At 62.3% G+C, this 23134-nt stretch overlaps 2 protein-coding genes across 3 annotated transcripts in view; one reads left to right on the forward strand and one right to left on the reverse strand.

Moving 5' to 3' along the window:
- The first annotated feature begins 12453 nt into the window (after window positions 1–12453).
- On the forward strand, window positions 12454–15560 carry PRXL2B (peroxiredoxin like 2B). 2 transcript variants are annotated; one of them, XM_079697657.1, is made up of 7 exons: window positions 12454–12589; window positions 12798–13002; window positions 13659–13710; window positions 14258–14321; window positions 14405–14480; window positions 14774–14892; window positions 15382–15560. In XM_079697657.1, exons 1-7 carry the CDS (start codon window positions 12527–12529, stop codon window positions 15406–15408), a joined length of 606 nt encoding a protein of 201 aa, XP_079553783.1. In that variant the 5' UTR covers window positions 12454–12526; the 3' UTR covers window positions 15409–15560. The 2 variants fall into 2 exon arrangements, with proteins under 2 accessions (XP_079553783.1, XP_079553784.1); XM_079697658.1 differs by having other exon boundaries at window positions 14774–14868.
- Window positions 15561–16962: 1402 nt separating this feature from the next.
- The window catches only part of MMEL1 (membrane metalloendopeptidase like 1), a gene marked incomplete at both ends in the record, with an annotated part of 42117 nt that continues 35945 nt past the window's right edge, over window positions 16963–23134 (reverse strand). Inside the window, 12 exon segments of the mRNA XM_079698693.1 lie at window positions 16963–17062; window positions 17149–17225; window positions 17672–17767; window positions 18331–18396; window positions 18493–18626; window positions 19100–19219; window positions 19428–19486; window positions 19766–19869; window positions 20236–20319; window positions 20746–20844; window positions 21249–21377; window positions 22715–22808. Of these exon segments, the coding sequence (XP_079554819.1) occupies window positions 16963–17062; window positions 17149–17225; window positions 17672–17767; window positions 18331–18396; window positions 18493–18626; window positions 19100–19219; window positions 19428–19486; window positions 19766–19869; window positions 20236–20319; window positions 20746–20844; window positions 21249–21377; window positions 22715–22808 (1162 nt within the window).

Consider the following 23134-nt stretch of genomic DNA (forward strand, 5'->3'; position numbering starts at 1 on the left):
CGTCAGCCTGCAGAGGCTTGAAGCAGGATCTCTGTTCCCAGACCAGAGATTGAAGCCAGGCCGCAGCAGTGACAGTGCTGAATCCTAGCCACTAGACCACGAGGGCCAGTGGCCAGTGACAAGACCCTGGCTTGTCTGCTTTGTAGAAATGAATTTCAACAAAGAGACAGAAAGTAGTGAAACAAGTAAAGTGTTTATTAGGAGGAAAAAAGTATGTGTGGATAGACACATACAGGCGGGCTCAGAGGAAGAGTCGTGCCCTTGGGGTAGTTTGAATTACTTATATGGGGCATTTCTTCCGGTTTCCTCTGGCCAGTCCTCTTGGTTTGCCTGGCTCTGATTCCGTATTTGGTTTATCTCAGGGTCCTCCCCTGTGTGCGTGCTCATCTCTTAGCCAAGATGGATTCTAGTGCAGAGGCCTATGGGTAGATTGGCATCACCTACTATGGGGTGGCACCCCCTCCCTCTTGACCCCCAAGGAGGCTTTCTGCGCATGTGCAGTCGGGAAGGTCTCCTTGACCTCGAGAATGAGGACTATGTGGTCTCTTGATCTTTTATCTGGCGGGGCTCAGCTCCTCCTTTGCTCCTGTGACTCTCTTTATCTCGGAGAATCTGTCCACAGGGGACAGATCCCAGCTGCTCAGCCTGGGGCCCATCTATCTCCTGCCTCAGCACCAACATCCCCTTCATTGTCCCAGGTTTTCTTTGTGAAATTACATCCTGTGACCCTGTTTAAACAAAGGAGACAGGCCAGGGTGAGCTATCTTTTCTATTTCTTGATGACAAACATGATTATGGGGAAAAACATGTTCAAGGTTCACATTAAAAAAAAAAGGAGGGCTTCCCTGGTGGTGCAGTGGTTGAGAGTCCGCCTGCCGATGCAGGGGACGTGGGTTCGTGCCCCGGTCCGGGAAGATCCTACATGCCGCGGAGCAGCTGGGCCCGTGAACCATGGCCGCTGAGCCTGCGCATCTGGAGCCTGTGCTCCACAACGGGAGAGGCCAAGACAGTGAGAGGCCCGCGTACCGCAAAAAAAAAAAAAAAAAAAAAAAAAAAAAAAGGAAACTATAGCTGTTGAAGACAGAGGACAGGACAAGCACTCCAGGCCCAAGGGGCCTAACCCTCCCAGGTCACCTCCTGGGGGCAGTGTGTCCTGTTTCTGGCCGAGGACCGAAGCTGGTGAAACACCCCGGGTGGCATCTCCGACGGTACAGGGTCCATGGCCGGTCAGCTTGGGCACCTGTTGGCCAATTTTCCCTGCACCTCGAGAGCAAACTTCAATTCACAGTGCTTCCCTTTTATTTGTATTCTTTTAGTTGAACGTTTTGTTTGGAGATAATTCATAGGGAATTGTAAGAAACAACACAGAAGGATCCCATGCACCTTTCACCTGGTTTCCCTGTCAGTAACATCTCGCAAAACTATAGAACAGGGATGAGAGCAACAGGCATTGATCGGGTCGAGATATAGAACATTCCGTCACCGCAAGGATCACTTCTGCTTTCTTTGGAAAAAAAAAAAAACTGTATTGAATCATTGATTTCAGATAGTGATAAAACATACATACATAATATGAAAGTTACCACCTTAGCCATCTGTAAGTGTACAATTCTGTGGCCTTAAGGACATAAACATTGCTGTGCAGCCATCGCCACCATCCGTCTGCAGAACTTTTTCACCATCTCGGTAGAAACTCTCTCCCCATTAAACACTCACTCCCCCTTTCCCCTCTCTCCCGGTGGCCCTGGTGGCCCTTCTTCCACCTGCTGTCTCTGTGAACTTGGCTACTCCAGACACCTCACATACCTGGAGTTCGTCGGTACTTGTCCTTTGGTGATGGCTTATTTCACGTAGCATCATATCCTCAAGGTTCATCCACCCTGCAGCAGGTGTCAGAGCTTCATTCCTTCTTCTGGGTGAACAACACTCCCTTGTACAGGGGTGCCATTCTTCTGTGGCTGGATTCCCAGGTGTCTTCCACCTTTTGGTGATGGGGTGACGAATGCTGCTTTGCCACATGGGTGTACAAAGCCCCGGACGTGGCCGGGAAGGGCTGGGCCCGATTCATTTCCAAACCCCACAGTCCAGGACTGAGGGGTGGGGTCCCAGCGTGGAGAGTGGGGAATGGGGTGGTGGTGCAGTGGACAGGGAGTGCCTGGCAGGGCTCCCTTCTGGGGACAGCATGGGGCCCCCCGGGGCTGGCCTGGTGACCCGGCCTTGACCAGCAGTGAATGTTAATCCATGTCCTGATCAGCCTTTGTCTTGTAAAAGTGAAACTTTCGGTTACCAAACCTCACACCACGCAGAAGAGGATAGAGGAGAAAGCGGACGTTGTCTGTGGCAGTCCCCTACCCCCACCCCATTTCCCCCATCGCCCCCAGCCCCAGCCCGGAAGCACACCTGGCGTGTTTCAGGACATGGAGAGGCATACGCACGCAGGAGGGACTTCTGTGGTCCACAGCCTCGGCTGGGCCTCTCCGTCCCTTCTGCCATCTCCTGGCCTCCCTGTCCTCATGGCTGGGATGTGCGTGCACACACGTGTGTGGATGCTAGCGCACACTTGTGTGTGGGTGTCCCAGATCGTTTAGCAAATCGATCCCCCAGTTCTGCCCCCAGGGAGAGCCCCACAAGCAAGAGGACGGGCCTCTGTTCATCTCGTTGCTACTTTACCCGAAGAACCCAAATGCCAGCCAGAGCGCTGCAGCCAAGTGCTGGGAGCACGCCCACCTCCCGTAAGGATGTGGTGATGGCCCGGCATGGTGAGGGTGCCCCAGTGAGGGTGTTAGACGGGAATTTGGGGTCTGACGTTGTGCAGGGTGATTGGGGGAGGGCTCAAGGGAGCAAGCTGTGCCGGATGGAGAGCTCTGGACGCCGGAGCAACTCGGCCTCTGTGCACCAGTGCCAGGTCATGTCTCAGAGACAGAGTTTGGGTGAAGTAGAAAAGAATAGCTTTCTTGCTCTGCCAGGCAAAGGGGCACAGTGGGCTCATGCCCTGAAAAATTATGTCCCAACCTGGGGGGATTTGGTGAGGAGTTTTATAGCCATGGTTCAAGGGTGGGGTTACTGATAAGGACCAGGGTGTATGCAGGGCCTGCTTCCCTTTAATCTGGCCTCAGGTGGTCTCCTAATGAGCTTCTGTGGTTCTCAAGGTTATCAAACTGTGACCTTTTCTCTTGAATGAAGAATGCTTCATCAAGTAATTAACATCTTCCATTTGTCAGGGGTTTTAGTTCTATAAAGGGTTCAACGACATTGTCTTGTGCATCCCTTGAGGCAGAACCAGGACCCTGCCCCAAGGCTGCACCATCGTTTCTTGGCTGCTCCTCCCTTGTCTCTGCATCCCCTCCCTTCCCTGATTAGCAACGGCTCAAATCTGCCCTTTGGAACTCAGGGAAAGTCATGGAGGCTGGAGTCTATTCCCTACAAACAAGAAACGGGGGACACAGAAAGGTTTCAGTGCCCAGGATCCCCAAAGGCTCCTGTTCGGTTTCACTGTCAGGGGCGGGGTAAGTCTGTGATGGGGCATCTCAGTACGTCTCATCCAGGATGTCAGTGGATGGAGCGGGGCTGGAGCTGTGGGTGTGGAAGGAAGGAGCTGTGGTCACCGCATCAGCCTGGTCACTTTTGTGCGCTGACGGTGTTTGAGTTCAGTCTGAGGTCAGACCTGGTCGGCGTGTTCTTGCAGGTGTGACATGGCTCAGTTCACCAGGAGGGCAGTGATGCTGGCTGAGAGCACCAGGTGGCTCTCCTCCACCTCACCATTCCCCAGCAGATTTGTTCCGAGTGCCCTCTCAATACCAGGTGCTGGCTACATAACACTGAGCAGGGGAGAGAGTTCCCTGCCCTGGGGAACTGGCGTTCTGCTCAGAGACTGTTTGCTCTGAATTCACGTGTTGAAGCGCTGGCCCCCAGGGTGGCTGGATCTGGAGACAGGGCTCTCAGGAGGTGGTTCCAGTTACAGGAGCTCGAAAGGCAGGAGCCCTAATCCCATAAGACTGGTGTCCTTGTACGAAGAGAGACACAGGGATGTGCACAGAGAAAAGGCCAGGTGAGGACATGGCAAGAAGGCAGCCATTGGCAAGCCAAGGAGGGAGGCCTCAGACCAGCCCTGTGACACCTTGATCTCAGGCTTCCAGCCTCCTGACCCGAGAGAAATAAGTTCTTGTTGTTTAAGCCCTCCAGCCCCAGGTACGTTGCCATGGCAGCCCTTGCCACTAACCCCGGCCCCTTGCGGGCAGGCCCCAGCCCCGGTCCAAGCATCCCTGATTGGCTGTCACTCTAGGTTATATCTTCCTGCTCGAATTTCGCGTCCACGCGGTCATGCAGCCTGGCTCCTTTGGGCCTGGTTCTCCCCTCAGCATCGTGACTGCAAGGTTCCCCCGTGATGCTGTGCATATCAAAATTCATTTTCTTATTACCGACTAGTATCCCACTGTATGAATATGCCACACTTTGCATATCCACTCACCTGTCTGTCTGGGTGGCTTCCTGCTCTTGGTTGTTACCAGGAAAGCTGCTCTGAACTTCTATAAACGAGTTCTGGTGTGGACACGTGGTCTCATTTCCGTTTGTTATTTACCCAGGAGGGGAATGGCTGGGTCCTATGGTAGGTGTGTGTGTAGCTTCGTAACAACTTGCCAGCCCGTTGTCCAAAGTGTCCGTTCCACTTTCCATTCCCACCGGGAGCGTTGAGAGTCCCAGTGGCTCCAAATGCTCGTCAACACTTGGTCAGACTCTAATCTCAGCCGCTCCGATGGTTTTAGCTTAGGTTTCCCTGGGGACTAATGATGTTGCGCCTCTTTGCTGGTGCTCTCTGTGCATCTTCTCTGGTTTGAAGGATCTGTTCAAATCTCTTGCAAATCGGGTTGTTTGTCTTATTGAGTTGGAAGAATTATATCTTTTGGATCCAAGATATATGTGATGTGAATATTTTCTCCTGGCAGGTGGTTTGCCTTAGCTCCAGCCTCCCTACGGGATGGGCCATGGCCGGCGTTGTGTCGCCACCTGCTCCAGGCCTCACCAGGAGTGGGCCCTGCCACATTGCTCAGCACACACCCTTCCTCAGAGAGCGCCTTTCTCACCTTGTCCCTCCCACCCCCGCAGGGCTCCTATTCATCCTTCAGAGCCCTGCCTGGCATCTGCGGCCTATAAGTGAGCCTTCACCACATGAAGCTACTCTGGCTTTTAGACTTGGCTTCCTCACTAGACCATGAGCCCCAGGAGGGTGGGGACCAGGCTGCTTTGCCCATCAGCCCCATGCCCAGCCTGGGGCTGCCACAGAGCAGGGGGAGCTGAGGCTAGCCTGAATGCAGAGGAGAGGAAGGGGAGCCTCCAGAGTGGGGCTTGGGATGCCCCGTCCTCCTGCCCCCCAGGACTGTGGCTCATCTCACAATCTCTCTCCACCCTCAAGACCCTGGAAATCGCCCTCTCAAGGAGAGAGGGGAAATGTGATCAGGGGTTTCCAGGAGTCCATCTGGAGGTGTCTTGACAGGGTGGCCAGGGTGTTGGGTGACACAGTGGGAGAGGCAGCTCCCTGGAGGGCACAGTTGGGGCTGTGGGAGGATCTCGAGGGGACAGTGGGTGATGGGGGCTGGAGTTGGGGCTCCTCCAGCTGTGGTAGAACTGGGATGGGGGAGAGGCTCAGCCTTGTGTGAGGGTCTGTGGTCCTGACAGGGCACAGCCCTCCCCTGGGCCCTGAGGGTGCAGGGGGGTCTCTGGCACAGGCTCTGGCTCAGTCAGGAGAGGGGAGAGGAGGCCCTGGGTCCCAGCGCCGCAGTCACACAGGGAAGTGGAAGGAGAGGCCCTGGGATGCGGGCTCTGCCTCTATCCCCCCAAGTTTAGATTGGGTGCAGGAGCCCCATGGAGCCTCCAACAGACACAGGGCTCTCTGGGGGATACTCTCTGATGCCGCCCTGCCTGCTGATCCTGGGGGCCTGGGGCCGAGGGAGGAGAGGGGACACCCAGCAGATGACAGCAGAGATGGGGACACATGGTGAGTGGGGAAGGGCCCCGCCCCAGCCTCCTCCAAGGATGCAGGGGTGCCCTTTCCCCCTTACTGGAAACCCCCAGGTGGCCTGCAGGCAGCGGAGAGGTAAATAGCAGGGCAGGAGCCCAATGTGACAGGCCCTCCCAGGGGGATGGGAGCCTGTGCTGGTGGGCGTCTCACAGGGGCTCCCAAGCCGCTGGGTCGCACTTGTCCTCCACCCTGCCTCAGACTCCTGGAGTCTGTGGGGCTGAGCTGGCTGTACTGGGGGACAGGGGCTGGTGGTTAGCTCTGCGTCTGAGCTCTGGGAAGCTTTGCAAACAGGATGGTAGTCGATCCCCGCCCCCCCCGCCAACCCCCATGACTGCACCCCTGCCCTGTCCCTTCCCTGGCACCCAGGCTCTCCTCCCCAGGCTCCCCTGGAAATGGAAGTAGGTGGTGACCATGAGGACGTGGTGGCCGCTGGCCAGTTCTACTGGTGTAGCTCCTGCCTGGGGAGATCCAGGCAAAGGTGGCTGACCCCACGTGCCTGCAGCCTGGTGACACCCGCACCTGCCGGTGGGGTCCCCACCCTCCCGGCGTCCTGCTCCAGTGTCATGTGAGGTGGGGCTCTTCACACCCTCCTTCTGCAGCCCGGAGGCACAAGAGGGTGGCAGTGGTGGTCCCCACCCCCAGGCCTGCCCCTGTTCACCAGCTCTGAGGGCAGTGGTGGAGCTGAGAAGCCTGGGTGAGGAGAGCCCCAAGACCCACTGGACAGGAAGATTGGGGTTTGGGTCTGAGCACAGTTTGCACAGGGGAATCTGGGCAAGGCCCATCCCCTTCTGAGCCCCTGTCTCGCCTTCAGTGAAATGGAGCAAAATGACCCAGCCCTGCCCCTTTCCAGGGACAGGTGGAGTGTGGAAAAGGTGGGGAGGCCCTCTGGTCATCAAAGACAGCAAAGTGCGTGCTCCCACATCCCCTCGGACTCTGCAGAGCTGAGCTCAGGAAGGCGCAGGAGGCAGCCGGACTCACAGCCTGGCAGGGGTGGGGACGCGCATGGGGCACACTGCGTGCGGGTGGGGACTGGCACCTGTGGAGGCTGGGACGGGTAAAGGGAAGCCGAGCTGGGCCCCCTTTGTGGGCTCAGTGCTGTGGGGTCAGAGTACCAGGCAGAGCGCACATGACATCTGGGGGGCCACCCGCGTCTACAGGAACTGAAATGTGGCTGCTAATGCGCAGGGGCGGGGCCAGGACGCTGGCACTGGGTGGGGCAGGAGGACCTGTGCCCGGAGACTGCACCAGTGGGGCCTGACCTCCCCGCTTACACGCCCCTCCCCTCCCCCCCCCACCCCGTCGGCAGCCCGCACCCCCAGCTGGACTCCGGTCTCCCCGCCTCTCCCCTGCACGCAGCCTGCACCCCCGTCTGAGCTGTCTCCGAGGGGGCCTGCTACCCCAGCGGCTGTGGGCCCAGGGGACCCTGGGAGCTGGAGAGCAAACACTTCCTGCCGCAGGTCACCCCTCCTCCCTGGCTTTCTGGGGGACCGTAGCCAGGGTATGAATGGTCCTGTGGAGGGACACAGAGCCTCTGGGAGGCGGGGGGCTGCCACCCTGGTGTCCGGTGCCCAAGGCTAACGCTTGGAGCCTGGGGAGACCCCTGAGCTTGTCTGCCTGTCCCACCACCCAGCAGTGTCCCCACTCTGCCCCCTGGGTGTGCCCCAGTGACCCCTCCCTCCCCATCCCGGCCTGGGCCATGTCCCTGTCCTGACTTCACATGGGCCTCTGTCCCCCAGTATCTGGCTCTCCCGGGCTGACCCAGGCCCTGGCACCCTGTCCCCCTGACCTCAGGAGAGCCAGGCCCACCATCAGCAGAAACTGCCCTCTGCTGGCCCCTGTGCCGCAGCCCCATTCAGGAGTCTCAGGTGAGCCCACTGCAGGCAAGGATGCTCCCTGGCCTGGCTGCTTTTGGAAAGCCTGGCTGGGATGTGCCCTTGGGGTGGAGCTCTGCAGCAGGCAGCCGATCTCCACCCACAGCCGGCAGCCCTGTTCTGGGTGATAAGCCCAGGTGTTCATGCAGGGGGCCGGAGACCACCTCCTCCTGGCCAGTGTGGCTCCCCTGCTAGGCCAGGTCGTTACTCCTCAGGGAGGGGCCCTGACTGCCAGGGAGAGCCAGCCCTGGAACCAGGGCCCCAGCGTGGCCTCCCCCAGCCCCGGGCCCAGAGCAGCCTGTCTCCCCGACTGGGCAGGCCTGGGGGCCTCCCCTGCTCTGATGCTTCCGGCTCCCCAGGGCTCAGCGGGCCCAGCACAGGCCAGCAGGGAGGCTGGCACGCTGTCCAGACCACAGGGCCTTGGGCTCCCTGAGGGTGGCGTTCCCACACTGCCAGGCAGGGGGAGCCAAGACCTGAGCGGGATAGTCATACTCAGGCATTCCCGGAGCCTGTCCTGGGTCCACCAGTGGCATCCCTGCAGGGCATGGCCAGAGGCGGGGCTGCTGCCCCATTTCACAGAGAGAGAGACTGAGGCTCGGTGCCATCTCCCTTAGGAGATGTACCTCCTGCTCCCGGGAGGGCTTCCTGCTGGGCCCTGGCGATGACCCTGGGCAAAGAGGAGGAGGTGGAGGCCGAATGCTGCCCGAGTGCAGCCCTGGAGGGACCCTCTCTGTGGGGCTGGTTTGGGGGTCCAGCACTGTGGGCTGAGGGCAGAGCCCCCCACCCCTTCCCTGTCCAGGAGCCCCTCCGTTCACAGCGCCTACCACCAGGGGTGGCATGAAGCCCCTGGCAGGAGGCACAGACGGCAGGAGTGGGCCATGGGCCCCGTAGGGCGGCCCCTGTGACGGAACCAGGCCCAGGTGTCCCAGGAGGGCTCCACGTTCTCCCAGAATGATCTGACTTCCCCCAGCATGCTCACCATGGGGTGGGGAAGAGCCCAGGTGCCTTTAGGCCACTGCAGATGGGGTCGTACCTGCCGGGGGTGTCCGGTGATGGGGGGCTCCCTCCGGCCCTCCCAGCCCTGAGTGCCCTGGGTCCCTGGGCTGCAGGGCACCGGGCGAGGCAGCCCTGTGGGAGTTGCTCCCCGCAACCCCAGGGCCTCCATGGCCCACCTCAATGCCTGATCGAGGGTCTGCAGTGCCAAGTCTGTGACCCAGGCAGGAAAGGTGACCCCGGCCCCCAGATCCTGCTACTGCCCCACCCCCAACATGTGGAGGACCAGGTGCCGCCCCTGGCCCGGCCCCAGCCCACCTCCTACGGATCTTCCCTGCCGGGAGCCTTAGGCCTCTGTCCACACCTGTCTGACCCCCAGTGGAGGCCAGAGCCTCCAAATGAGGAAACGGAGCAGAACACGACTCCAGTTTAGAAATCCCTTCCAAATGTGATGTTCACATAAGGCCACATTCAGGCCCATCCAGTCCAGGCCCAGCCCCGGGAGGGAGGTGCCCACAGGTCCGTCCTCCGGATGAGCACCTGGGGCTCAGAGGGCCGGGGATTGTGGGGTGGGGTGCCAGGAAGGGCTAGTGGCTGCCTCCTCACAGGGCTGGCTCAGTGCTTGGGCAGCTCAGGAGTGAGGCCTCCTGCAGTTGACGGGGAGGTGTGTGTGAGGGGTCTGCAAAGCCCCTGAGCAGCGGCCCCTCTCTCTGCTGGGCAGAGTCTGAAGCGAGCTCAGGAGGGGTCCCACCAGCTCCCCTTGCCTCCACACTCGGGCCCGGGGACGCTGAAGCTCCCAGCAGGCACGGCCCGAGGTATCTCAGGCGCCTGCGTCCCGGACCCGTTGATCAGCAGGTCGGCCCCTCGCAGTGAACTCGGTTGCAGCGTCCTCCACAGCCTCTGCGGTGACACCCGGCAGGGCCTGCAGAGCCTGGAGAGCTGCGTCCACTTCCGCACCCTGCTGGGCACGCTCAGCTCCAGCCTGGCTCCAGCTCCCAGGTGTCCCAGGGACCCGGTGTGTATGGAAGGAGTTGTGTCTCTCTTCCCAGCTTAGCAGGCAGGGCTGTAGACTAAGGACTCAAGACCATCAGAGGCCTGGGAGCGTCTACCCACCCCAGCAGCATCACCTCCAGTTGGGGGGACAGCTATTAATACCTGGAGGGAGAATCTCCCTTTGGCGAGTCTTCCTGTGAAACAGAGACATCAGGAGGAACCAAACAGAGATGTGGGGCCTCTCCCCCAGGAGACTGAGCTTTTCAGAGACAGGCCAGGCCAATGCAGACAGGGCTTCTTGCTGGCCTGACCCCCAGGGGCCCAGGACACATGAAGAGATATAGGGGGAAACCTGCCCACCTGCTCAGTTGCCAAATCCTGGTCCCTAACTCCAATGTGACCATCAGGCACAGACAGGGGGTCAGCACTTCAGAGAGGAGGTTCCCCCCCACCCCTCAAGGAGCAGGTGCCACAGAATTGGGGTGAGAAGGGACACTGGCCACTGCCCGGCCGGTCTGCTCAGAGCCTGGAACCCGAGACCTCTCTGCACCTTGGGGAACTTCGGGTGAGGACACAGCAAGGATTTGCTGACACACCCTGAGATGGTCGCCGACCTCCCTAATTTGGATATCTTTGCTGAGTACCTGCTCCCTTTTGGGTGTGCGTGGGGCTTCCCAAAGGCCAGAGCTGGGTCTACACAGGCCGGATGTTGGTGTCCAGCTGGGACCTGGTGCAGACGAGGAGCCCAGAGTAGGGCAGATAAGAGAAGAAGTGAATAAATGAACAAACCAGTAAAGGAATGAAGGACACTTAGGCTCTTGGTGGGGACACAGCCTTGACAACGGGGCTTCTAACCCTTTATCCCAGTGCCTCTCCCAGCTGTTTGCAGCCTGCCCTGTGCCCCCACTGCCCCCTCAGGGAGGATGGGAGCTCAGAGTTCATGGCTGTGAGTGGGCACCAAGGAGGAAGAGGGCTCCTCATCCTGTCCCCCAACCTTTGAGAGATCCCATGACACAGTGGCTCTGGCTCTGTGGGAGGTCCACATCCCTAAGGGGCAAGGAATGCTGGAGATACTCTTGGGGTCTGCCTCCTCTAGATTTGAGGGATAGAGCGTGGAGGGTCTCTGGGCTGTGACTCCTCAGGACCTGAGCCCTGACAGGACCATAGGCTTTGCTCACCAGGTAGCCTTCTGGTTTTCATGCATTGCCGGTATATTATGACAAGTCCCACAAGAACGACGGGGACGATAACCGCGAGATAAATGCTCCAGGAGGAACATGTCACATGACGTTGTGCTGCCGGTCCCAGGGTTTGCTTCCAACTCAAAAGCGTTGCCGCACTTGGCAGAGAGGAGAGGCGGGATGTGGAGCAGCACACGTGGCACCAGGATGCCTGATGCCCACGGAGATCCAGGAGGTACCTCGGCCTCCGGGGGGCTGCACGTCTGGGTTTGGGAACTGTGGCATTTCCCCCTTGTTTCTCCTTCCCTGCTGGGCAAAGGGCCCCCTGCCGCTACTAGTTTCTGCGTGGCCTGCCCTTTCTGCCTTCAATACCCAGAAACTGAAATCCTTCTCTTTTTGGCATCGTAACTTGGTTTTGGAGCCTGGACTTTCAGCCACTCCCAGCACCCTCATCCTCCCAGGCCCAAGGGCAGGCTAAGGAGGCAGCAGCACCCCCTTGGGTCTCAGTTTCCCCCCCCCCCCCCCCTTGGGAGGTCCTGCGGAATACAGTGTGGTATCAAGAGGGGGACTCCCCCCTCCCCAAACCCAGGGCAGGCTGCTTGTTGCCCCTTCATTCTCCAGCCTTGTCCAGGGCCTGGAGCTGTCTGTGGGCCCTGGGGAGTGAGGCCGAGTGCCAGGAACCGCAGTCCCTCGGAGGGGGGCGGGCCATGCCCAGGTGGGACCCCGCGGTCCGAGTTGCCTTGCTCCACCCCTCAGCCTCTGTGCCAAGGGCCCTCATCGGTAAGATTGGGTGATACTGAAAGGTGTCAGAGGGCTGTCGCGAGGAAAAAACAAGACAAATTGGCAAGGCACCTAGTAAACTGCTGTTATCCCTTTCGGGTCCCTTTCACCCGAAGTTTGGGGGTTAAAGGCAGATATTTAGCTGGCATGAAACTGACAGTATTTTATGATTAAAGCCAACACGGACGTGTAACTGAGAAAACGCTGCATTCCCATGGATTTTCGAGATGAAACAAGACCACGGGAAAAGCTAAGTCCTCGGACTCCTCCACCAGATGGGACCGCCGCCGGAACCCCGGGAACCCACGGCTCCGTCGCTTATCACCCAGCGCTCCACGACTGACCCCGCCCCCGGCAGGACGCTGCACTCTGCGCAGGCGCACCGCGTGCCTGCAGTCCAGACGCCAAGCTCCGCCCGCTACCAGCGGCGCCATTGGCTGACGGGCTCATGCATATACAAAATGCGTGCCCGGGAGCCTATTTTGCTTACGGGCAGCTGCGGTAGGCGGGGCCGGGGCCGGGGCCGGGGCCGGGGCCGGGGCCAGGGCGGAGGGGGCGGACCGGGGCGGTGGTCTGGGGGCGTGTCCGGGGCGGGGGCGCGTCCGGGGCGGGGACGGGCCGCGCACAAGACTGAAGGCTGAGCGGACTGCTGGAGAGCGGGTTTGCTGCTGGGATCCGGGGCGGCAGCTGCCATGAGCACGGTAGACCTTGCCCGCGTGGGCGCGTGTGTCCTGAAGAACGCGGTGACCGGGGAGGTGAGGCTGGACGGGCTCAGGGTGGTGGGTGCGCCCCGGCACCTGGCAGCGGCATCCGAGGCCGGCGCCGGGGCACAGGGCGGAGCTGGGGGCGCAGGCTGGGCGTGCGCGGCGCTGGCCGGGGGCACGGGGCGCGGGAGCGGGGCCGGGGGTGAGGACGTGCGCACGGGCGGTGGTCCGGCGGCGCCCCTCACTCGCCCCGGCGCAGGCCGTGGAGCTGCGGAGCCTGTGGCAGGAGCAGGCGTGCGTGGTGGCCGGCCTGCGGCGCTTCGGCTGCATGGTGTGTCGCTGGATCGCCCGGGACCTCAGCAGCCTGAAGGGGCTCCTGGACCAGCACGGCGTGCGCCTGGTGGGCGTGGGGCCCGAGGCCCTGGGCCTGCAGGAGTTCCTGGACGGCGGCTACTTCGCGGGAGGTGCCTGCACTCCCCACCCTCCTCCCCCTGCAGCACCCCCCCCCCCCCAAATGCCCAACCCGCCCTGAGACCCCTCCTCAAACTCAGGGCATTCGCTGCCTCCTTCTTGCCCAGCCTGGGCCCTTCTCTCTCCAGGAGCGGCCTTGATAGGCTCCTGTGTCCCCTCCCCTCCCCTCCCCTCCCCTGCCTTCTCCGGCTGTGGCCTCTACCCGCCTGCCCCAGACATGATGTTCTTCCCGCTGAGGAGGGCTCAGTGGTGACTCTGGCCTGCGATCCAGGGCAAAGGTCTTCACTGGGTCAGCTGCCAGCTCCTCGCCTCCCCAGAAGCCAGATCCTGAACTTCCCCGGATGCTTTCCCCAAGGAGTATCTGGGACCAGAGCCCAGGCTGCGCTGCCTGCCGACCCCACGCCGCTGGACCCCTCCCCTCACAGAGCCCCGGGCCCAGTGGCAGAGTCCAGACAAGCCCTGCTTCTCCCACCTGTACCTCTGGGCCTCTGCCTCTCCTCTAACAATGGGGACAGTCAGCCCTGCTGTGCCCCTCCTGGTCCTTGGTGGGCGAGCTGGGTACCAAGGGTGGACAGACGGCCGGATGCAGGAGGGTGAGCCGGGGGGGCAGGTGGGCCTGGGGCACCCACCTGTGGCCTCTGCTTTTCAGAGCTCTACCTGGATGAGAGCAAGCAGTTTTACAAGGAGCTGGGCTTCAAGCGGTGAGCTGGGGGCTCGGGGCTTCACTGCTCCCCTCCCCCCTCTCCCTGGCCAAGCGGGCTCTGGGGGCATCCACTGCTCCAGCCAGCCCTGCCGGGCTCTCTTTTGGGTGCCGAGTGTCTATTATGGGCCGTAGGTTAGGCTTCTCACCCAGGGCCTCCCCACAACTGGCTGCAGAGGGCACCTGGGCCTAGCGCCCCAGTCAGGGGCCACCCTAGCCACCTCGGGTACATCTGCCACCGGCTGGCTGCCTCCTCTGATTGGCAGTGCCAGCTGAGCCAGAACCCCCGGGCTCACCCTGTCCACACTCCCCACACCCTCTGTGGGGCCCCAGGCCTGCCAGCCCAGAGGCTGGGTGCCCCATGGCTCTGGCAGCTGCTCCTGGCTGGGCCAGCTGCTGGCCTGGCTGCCCCGTGCCTCCTGAGCCCCTGGTGAGATGGGGTGGGGCCTGCTTGTCGGAACTGGTCTGTGCAGAGACTGGGGACGGGCGCTGGGGCTCCGTCTTTGGTGAAGAGTCAGAGCCTGGACAAGCCAGCTGTGTCTTGGCAGGTACAACAGCTTGAGCATCCTGCCGGCCTCCCTGGGGAAGCCTGTTCGTGATGTGGCCGCCAAGGTTTGTGACTGCCGAGGTCGTGTGGGACTCAGGTGCAGGGGCTTCTGTCTAGGACTGACCTGGGCCTGCTCCGCTCCCCCCAGGCCAAGGCTGTCGGCATCCAGGGGAATCTCTCCGGGGATCTGCTGCAGAGCGGAGGGCTGCTGGTGGTTGCCAAAGGTGGGCCAGGGGAGGGGCATCAGGGGCCACCGCACGGTCACGGGGTCGGGGGTGCAGGGCCACATACTCAGGTGGGAAGGTCTTGATGAACTTGACCCTGCCCCCACCCTCCCTCCCTGCGGCTTATTGATCTCAGCACAGTTACCCCCTTGGTGGAGTGGCCCAGCTCTGAGTGTCATCCTAGCTGGGCGGGGCGTGGCCAGAACAGCTCACTCATCTCAGTAACCAGGTGGGGTAGTGGCCACACAGGGGCACCCTGACGACCACCCCCCCACCCCCGCCGCCGGCTGCAGGTGGTGACAAAGTGCTGCTACACTTTGTCCAGAAGTCTCCAGGTGACTACGCCCCCCAGGAGAGCATCCTGCAGGCCCTGGGCATCTCTGCAGAGGTCTGTACCAGTGAGCCGCCCAAGGTGAGCCCAGGCCTGGGGTGGGCACTGCGCTAAGAATGCCCCCCCCCCCCCCCCGCCACCAACCCCTGGGTTGAGCACTTGCTGTGGCCAGATGCTGAGCTGGACCTTGTTGGCTTTAGGTGATTCTGGGCTCACAGCAGCCCCAGGATGTCACTGCCACCCCACTTTGCGGTGATGGGCCAGGGGCAGGGTGGCCAGATGGGCAGGCACAGCAGGGCCATCTCCAGGGGACAGGGGGCTGGTCAGGGGCCGCAAGGCAGAGGAGGGGCCCGTCCTCTCAGCCTGGGAGGGCTGGGGTTTGTCCCAGGTGACCGTTGCCCACGTTAGTTTAGCATGGTGCTGGTGGCCTGCCTCCTGTGCCCCGAATGGAGGGGACTGTCCAACACACTCCTCCTCCTACTTGGGCCACAGACCCCTGGAGGGTGGGATCAGCTGCTCTTGGCCCCAGGGAGTGTGGCCAGGCTGATGGGGCCTCTGCTGGCTCCGCAGTGTGACGAGGAGGCGTGCTCAAGGTGAAGGCCCCGGGCCTCCAAGGATCTGGGTGGCGTCTCCTGCCCTGGGCACACTGGGAGTTGGATGTGAACAAATTCCAGAATCTCTGGGCTGGGGCTGAACTCTGCCTGGTCTGCAGGCAGCGATGAGCATTAAACTGCAGTTTCTTGACAGTGTTTTTTCATTGCCTCTGAATCTTGCGTCCTTGGCAGCCCTGGCCACCCCGGCCTTGATCGCTCTTGGTTTCATCCAGGCCAGCGGGGCGGTCATGCCTCCCGAGGCGTCACCTTCCCTGCTAGCAGAGTCGCTTTCTCTGGTGGGTTGTTGGTGGTGGACGTGCCCCTGCAGCCTCCCTGGAGACCTCAGGCCTTTGGCACATGTGGGTCAGGGGTCTGAGAACAGGTCCAGGGTGTGGGAAACGAGGGTGGGATGGGCTCCGTCTGATGGTGAGGAAACTCCCCAAGCCCCAGGCGGGAGCCTGGCCTGGAGGGGTGGGGGTCAGAGCTCACGTCTAATGGGAGCTAACTGGGTTTCCAGGGAGGAGATGGTTTCCATTCCACCCGCTGGAGTCTGGTGGACAGTCGGGGACTTTTAGGGAAAGGGCTGCTCTGCCAGCAGGCCCTTTACTCACATGAGACTTGTCATGTGCGCCCCGCTGAGGGTGGGGGGTAGCCTGGGGGGAATGTCCAGTTCCCCCGATGCCCCTGTCACGAGGGGGGGAGGTGACAAGCACCTCAAACCTAACAGGTCTAGAGCAGAACTCCTGTCCTGCCCCGTCAGGAGCTCTCTCGTCTGAGTTCAGATGACTGTCTCCATGCTCCCTGGTCCAGAACTGGACAACCACAGTGGCCTTCTAGCTGGCGTCCCAGCGTCCCCGGCCCCCAACAGAGCCTCTCTGTGGTCATTTAAAACCTCAGGGCAGGTGACAAGGTTTAACCCCTCACTGGCTTCCAGTCACACAAAACCCAAACTCCGGATTCTGGGCTGCAGCTCGGATCCCCCGCCCCTCTCCTGGAACTCAGCTCCTTCCTGGGTCGGGATCCCCTCCGCCTACCTGAACTGTGATCCCCGAGGGCGGGCATTTGGGGGCATCATGGCCGTTGCTGTGCCCCCGGCACAGAGAGCCTGGGGAAGTTGTCAGGAGCGCCCTGCCATTTCCTCACTTGGCCGCCAGCAGTCAGCGGCAGGTGCAGCGGGAGAGCTGGGCACTTTCTCAGGTATGTCACCCCGACGGCCGGCCCCGGGCCCTGCTACACGGACAAGGCAGCCGACTGCTTTAAAGCCTTTACTTAGCTCAAGTCTGAAGCTCGTGGACATCTGAGGAGGACGCGCTTTGGAGAGCGGCCAGAAGACCGATAACCGTGTCTACAGGGCTGCGGTGGGCGGTGTAGATTCTCGCGGGCGGGCGTGGAGGGGGCTCAGGGCCGGGTCGCACTCCAGGCCGGGCGCGGAGGCCAGGGGCGGCGTGGGTGGGTCGGCCGCCAGGAGCGGGTCCCCGCTAGCAGCACCGTCTCCGCGCGGACCGGACACCTCGGGTCGGCGGGTGGGCGTGGGCCGCGCAGCGCGGCTCGGCCTTGGCTACCAGACGCGGCATCGCACCTTCGGGTGCATGGGGGAGCCCCGCGCGCAGTGGAATGCGTCCGCAAAGGCGGCCAGGTTCTGCAGCGAGCCCAGCACCCTGCGGGTGGATGGAGGGGCCTGAGACGGTGCCGGAGGGGCCTGAGACGGTGCCGGCCCGGGCGCGGGGCCACGGGGGCCACTTGCCTGTACTTCAGGGGGCTGTGGACGTCAGTCTTGATGGACTGGATGGCGAACTCGGGCCGGTAGGACCCGCACCACACCTGTGGGCGCACGAGGGGCGTGGCTGCGGGACTTGGAGGAGGGGCGGGGGGATGGGGTGCAGGGGCACGGAGGACCAGAGGGGATCCTGGCGGGGGCGCCGCGGGCCTGGGGAGGCGGGCGCCCCTAGGGCTGTGGCACGGAGGGAGTGCGGCCTGGTTCCTCTCTGGGCACAAAGGAGTCCCGCCAGGTCCCCCGCTGCTCCTTCTTGGGTGGGGGGAGGGAAGCCAGCGGGTCGCCCCTCTCCCTCCACAGCTACATCTGAATCTTCCCCAGCTCCAACGCCGCCACCATCCTTTCCCTCCAGGAAGCCTTCCTGGCCCACTAGTTCTGGTTCTGCCTGGCTTTCCCTCCAGGGTGTCCCTGGAGGCATGCGTTAGTTGGGGCTCGCCAAGGATGCAAGTGGGGGGCCGGTTTCCAGCCAGTGAGGCAGGGGGCGGACTCCGACCTGTGCGTAGCGGATGAAGAACAGCTGCGTGTGGGTCAGCTCCAGTCCTGGCAGCTGCTGGTCCTTGCCGCCTTCCGCCACCCACTTTAGGTAAGCCTGCAGGCACCAAGCGGGTGCTGGGCCAGGGCCTGCCCTCCTGGGGGCAGCACCGGGCTGGCCAGGACTCCGGGGTCCTTGGTTCGGGGCGGAAGGGAGGTCTGGCTTCCTGGCCTCCTCCGGTGGGGGTCCTGCCCCTGCAGCGTGGGGCCTCTGAGAACCCCAGGGACCATCTGAGCACCGACCCCGGGCTCGGTGGGAGCCCACTGCCCGGGCTGCCCGCCACATGAATGAGCACCTGACACCCAGTGCCCAAGGCTGCTGGTGCAGGGGTGTCGCTGAGGCTGGCGGGCGTTCAGTGACTGTCACTGCCTTACTTGGCAGTGGACAGTGGTCTCCCCAGAGCGCGGAGGCCTCAGCTAAGGTTGGGATAAAGTGTGGGCCTGCCCGCCTGTGGCCGGCAGGCTCCCCCAGGGCTCTGCCGCCTCCCCGTCAGATGGAGAAGGGTCCCAGGATCTGCCTGGGCTTGGGAGGGGGTCAGTCCCTGCCGCGCTGAGGGGCCGTCCCTGCCTGGACCTGGTCGCTCTCCGCCCCGCCTCCTCAGGGGCCCTGCTTGGACGCACCTTGTAGGCCTGCGGCACCCCTCCATTGTCTGCGATGCTTTCCCCGAGGGTACTGAAGCCATTCACCTGCAGGCAGGAGACAGGATGGCGGGGGCGCCCGGGCCCCCCACTCCGCCCTCCCCCAGGCCAGGGCTGCGGTGTGTCCGGGCGGTGGCCGCTCACATTCTGGTCGTCGGCCAGGTCCCAGGAGTAGTTGCCATACTGGTAGACCACGCACTCCGACTGCTTGCGGAAGTGCTGGGCCGAGAAGTCACTCCACCAGTCCAACATGTTCCCGTTCCTGTCGAAGTTCCGGCCTGGACGGGGGCGGGGGGCTGCCCACGAGGCCCGGCCTGTGCAGCGCCAGCCTCTCCCCCACGTCCTCTCGGGAACCCCAGTGTCTAGAGCTCATGTGAGCAGAGAATGGGCCCCCTGTCACGGGGCTGCTCAGGCCCTGGGGGACGGAAGGCTTCAGTGGTGTCCATGCCATCCCCAAGGTCAGGGCCTGGGGTCTTGGGTCACAGGACCCCAGAGGCACTGTGGACTAAGGACCCTTGCTGTGGCGTCCACACTCTCTAAACCCCAGGGGAGGGCAGCACTGGACCCTGGGGACATGGGGCTGCCCTCAGAAAGTTTCGGTGGTCTAGCCCTATGGGAAAGCCAGCCTCGCTGGGTGGCAGCTGGAGGCCCCTGGAACTAGGCAGGAACCAGGCAGGGGGCCCCCGCGCAGCGGCAGGAGGGGTGTGTTTGTGACTGGAGGTGCAGCTCTGACCTCCAGGCAGCCCCGTACCGTTGTCATCAAAGCCATGGGTGATCTCGTGCCCAATCACCATCCCGATGCCCCCAAAGTTCAAGGCCTGTGGCTGCTCCTTGCTAAAGAAAGGGGGCTGGAGGATTCCGGCAGGAAACACTGTGGTGAGGAGGCAGTGGGGGACGGAATAAGCTGTGGGTGAGCACACCTGTGTGCCAGGCTCGGGGTGGGCACACCTAGGCGTCCTGTCATTTAACCTCACAGCCGGGGAGGTAAAGGTTATGATCCCCTGCCCCATTTTACGGAGCAGAAAACCTAGGCTCTGAAGGCAAGAGGGCAGGGCTCATGGGGGGCGGGGTGGACACACCAATCTGCTTTTGGTTTGGGGAGTAGAACGCATTCACCCTGGCGGCCCCGATGATCCAGCTGTGATAGACAAGTGGGTCATTCCGAGCCCAGGTCTCCTGGGCCTGCCCTCCAGGTCCCCCTACTTGGCTGACCAGAGCCCACCCTGACCCGTGCACAGTGGTCATGCCACGAGGCCCGCACGGCCAATGGCCAGGGCAGGGTCTAGGCCAGTCCAAAGCCCTGGCTTCTCCCTGGGACCCCACAAGCAGAGGGCGGGTGCAGGGGGGCTCTGAGTCAGACCCACCGCCCTCCCCCGCTGGCCCATTTCCCCCCCTCCCCCATGCCATCCCCACTCACAGGTTTTGGTCCACCTTCTCCCGAAACTTCTTGAGGCTCCGCTGGGCGCCAGCCTTGAGATTCTGCAGTCCGTTCTCAAAGTACAGGTGCTCCGAGAAGTCCAGCTACAGGAGACGGGTGGGCATGCGTGCGGGGTCCTCGAGGGGCCCGGGGGTCAGGGAGGTCACGGGCGGATGGGGACTGGCCTCAGGACTCGCCGGGCAGTCCCAAATGTGGCCCACAGGCTCTGGATGCAGGTGGACTAGGGGCCAACCCTGGCTCTGTGCATTTACTGGGCAAGATCCAAGTCCCTCCCAGCCATGGTTTCCCCACCTGGAAGGTGATGCTAGAGCCCCAGCATGTGGCCAGGTGGCTGCGTCATGGACGGAATCCACCCCCGGTAGTTGAGGGCCCAAGGTCCTTGGGGGCTGGCTCAGGGGCGGGTTGGGTTGGGGCCAGGAGACAGGTGGGGCTGTCTGGGTGGCACGCACATTGGAATACTCCTCGCCCAGGAGTTTGTTCCCCTCCTCCAGGATGTAGTCGGGATACCCAATCTGCTCCCGGATGCTCATGGCCTAGGGAGGAGATGGGGGCCAGTCCCTGCCCACCCCACTGTGGGCATCCTGGCTTTGCCCCCGCCATGTGGGTCAGGGGCTAAGGGACTCGCCCTCCTTGCAGGCTGTGGGGAGGCTAATGGGGACAGAACGTGGAAGCGCTCAACCAGAGACCGACCTTCGCACCCGGCCGCCAGCCAGGGGTCTGGGGTCGGGCCGGGCAGAGCTGCTTGGCCGCTGTCTGTCACACTAGCCCAGAGGGGGTCCTGCTCCCTGTGGCCGTGGCCGCCCCCACCCATTGCTGGGGGGCCTCGCCTCTGCCCACAGCCCCTCCCTGAGCAAGCCCCCCACCCCCCAGGCTCACTGTCCTCATCTCTGAGGAAGGGGTGGCGATGATTACCCTGTGACCCTCGCGCTGGGGCCACCCTCTCCCAGCCTCCTGCCCACCTTCTCCTGGGCCTTCTCCTTGGATGACTCATCCATCCAGCTCAGCTCGTCCAGGGTCTCCACGAACACTGCCCGCAGCTTGTCGACGAGCTCTCCGACCTGGGGGGAGCGCATGACCCTGGTGCCTGGCTGATTGGCGTTGGGGTCTCTGCAGGGGGCCGCTCCGAACGTGGTAGGGGGTTGGGGGCGGGATCTGACCCCCTGGGACAGGGTCCCCACGGCAGCACTTTGTCTTGGGTGGGCCTAGGGCCTGCCAGGCCCTGGACTCACACCTCGTACAGCTTGTCCCCTTCCCAGGCAGGCCCGCAGGGCTGGGGGTTGGGGCCAATAGCTGTTGGGGGCCAGAGGCCTGGGGCGGGCAAGGCTCCCCCGCATCCCGCTGTGTGATGGGGCGCCGGGCAAACACGTGCTCCCTGGTACTGCTGAGCACACAGGCACTGCTGGGGTGAGAGGTGCCACGGGCTTGTGTCCCCTGGCCCAGGGCGGGGTCGCCGGGCACGCACCACATTCTTGCTGTCCCCGGGGAAGGCCTCCTTGACGTAGAGTGAGCCCACAGCACTCTCCATGTTGCTGTTGACGTAGCTGACGCACTCCCGCCAGCGCACCTCCTCCACCGTTGTGCCGTACAGCGCCTGGCACGTTTCATTTCACCACGTTTGCCAACGTCTGCTTCCCTGGCCTTGGCCCCAGCGTGCCCAGGGGCCAGTGGGGGACATTGGTGAACTCAGACACTCCCTCTGAACACCACCCCTGGTGTGGGAAGACTGGGTGTGCCATTTGGAGGGCTGGGCTCCCGGCCCAGGCGGACCCCGGGGTGCGGGTGCCCTGCCCGGCCCCCAGTTCCTCCTTGTCCCCTGTCCCTGCCACCCTGGCCTGGCTGTCTGGCCGACTCTGCTCTCAAGGACTCCAGCCCTACCCCAAAGCACAGGCTGGCGTTGACCTTGGGGGCCTTGTCTAGCTCAGCCGTGAGCCGCCAGCTGTCTGGGCCCTGGTTTTCCCGTCTCCAAAATGACGATGAGAATGTCTGCCCATCTGTCCCTGGGGACACAGGGCACAGGATGGAAATGTGTCCCCTGTCAGATTTCTGGCCCCAAATCTTGGCCACCTCGGAGCTCTGCCCAGCATCTGGCCACACGTTCCGGGGCTATGGGGTTTCCTGCCTCTTAGGAAGTCAGTGTGACTCATTCTCTGTCCTCTGAGCTCTGGGATTCAGCTCCCTTCTCCACGCTTGTCCCGTAGTGTCCTCAGCCCAAGACGGCAAAGCAGGAGCCTGATTGCCACAACCTGTTCTGCCCCCATCTCCCCGATCGGGGCCGGACCTCTGCCCACCCCATGTCCCTGGCGAAGAACCTCAGAGGCCCCCGACTCCCCGGTTCCTCATCCCCTCATCCAACCTCAACTGCCTGTTGTCAGTGCCTTCATCTAGTGCCGATGCCCTGGTCCACGCCCCCCCGCTGATGATGGCACCTGCCTCCACTCGGCCTGTGCCCCCGCAGCAGCCAGAATGACCACACCAGGCGGGACATCGGCCTGTGGTTCCCACTCTTAACACTCCAGTGGCTCTCAGTGCACGTGGGATCAGCATGCTGCTCTGGCCCATGGTTGCCTCCTCCTCCTCCCCGACCTCATCTCCTTCCTTCCCCCATGTGACCCCGGGGTCCCTGCCCCAGGCCCTCTGCACTAGCTGTTTCTGCTCCTGGGAATCTGGCCTGGGTCATTCGTGCCTTGAGGTCTCCATGGTCACTCTCCCTGCCCTCACCCCCTCCCCTCACATCGTACTTGCTGGTCTTGAAAGATCAGATTGTGCTTTGTTGATGGCTTATTGTTAGGCTGCCCCAAGAGGGCGTGTCTCATGAGCCTGGATCACAGCTCTGATCCCAGGGTGGACCTTGGTGTTTGGCCCACAGCAGGTGGTCAGTGTTATCAAGGAAACAGGCCAGGCTCGGTGCAGGGGCAGGGCATCGCTCACCTTGCGGTAGTTTGCACGTGCATCCTTGAATCTCTGGCTCAGGCTGCTGATGAGGTCCAGCACCAGGCGCCAGACCAGGTAGTTCTGCATGGTCCTGGGGCAGGAGGCAGAGGGCAGGGGATAGAACAGGTGTGCGCTGTTTGCCCAGGGAGAGGGTGTGGTTTATGGGCCCTTGGACAGCAGGCTCCACACCAAACAGAGACTTCAGGGTGGTGGAGAAAATCTCCAAGACGACCCACAGATACATCCTGCCTGCCCCTGGATGATTCAAGGAGGGATTCGCATCTCTAATGTAAGGTTCCACTGGCCACAAACATTTGACCCCGTCGTGTCCCTCGTGCCTCAGAGTAATGCTTTATGGGGTTCTCTGCTGAGAGGAGGAGCTGTTGGGGATGAGGAGAGAGCAGGGGAAAGATGCTG

Source organism: Hyperoodon ampullatus, assembly GCF_949752795.1.
Source record: "Hyperoodon ampullatus genome assembly, chromosome: 2".
NCBI classification, from domain to species: Eukaryota; Metazoa; Chordata; class Mammalia; order Artiodactyla; family Ziphiidae; genus Hyperoodon; species Hyperoodon ampullatus.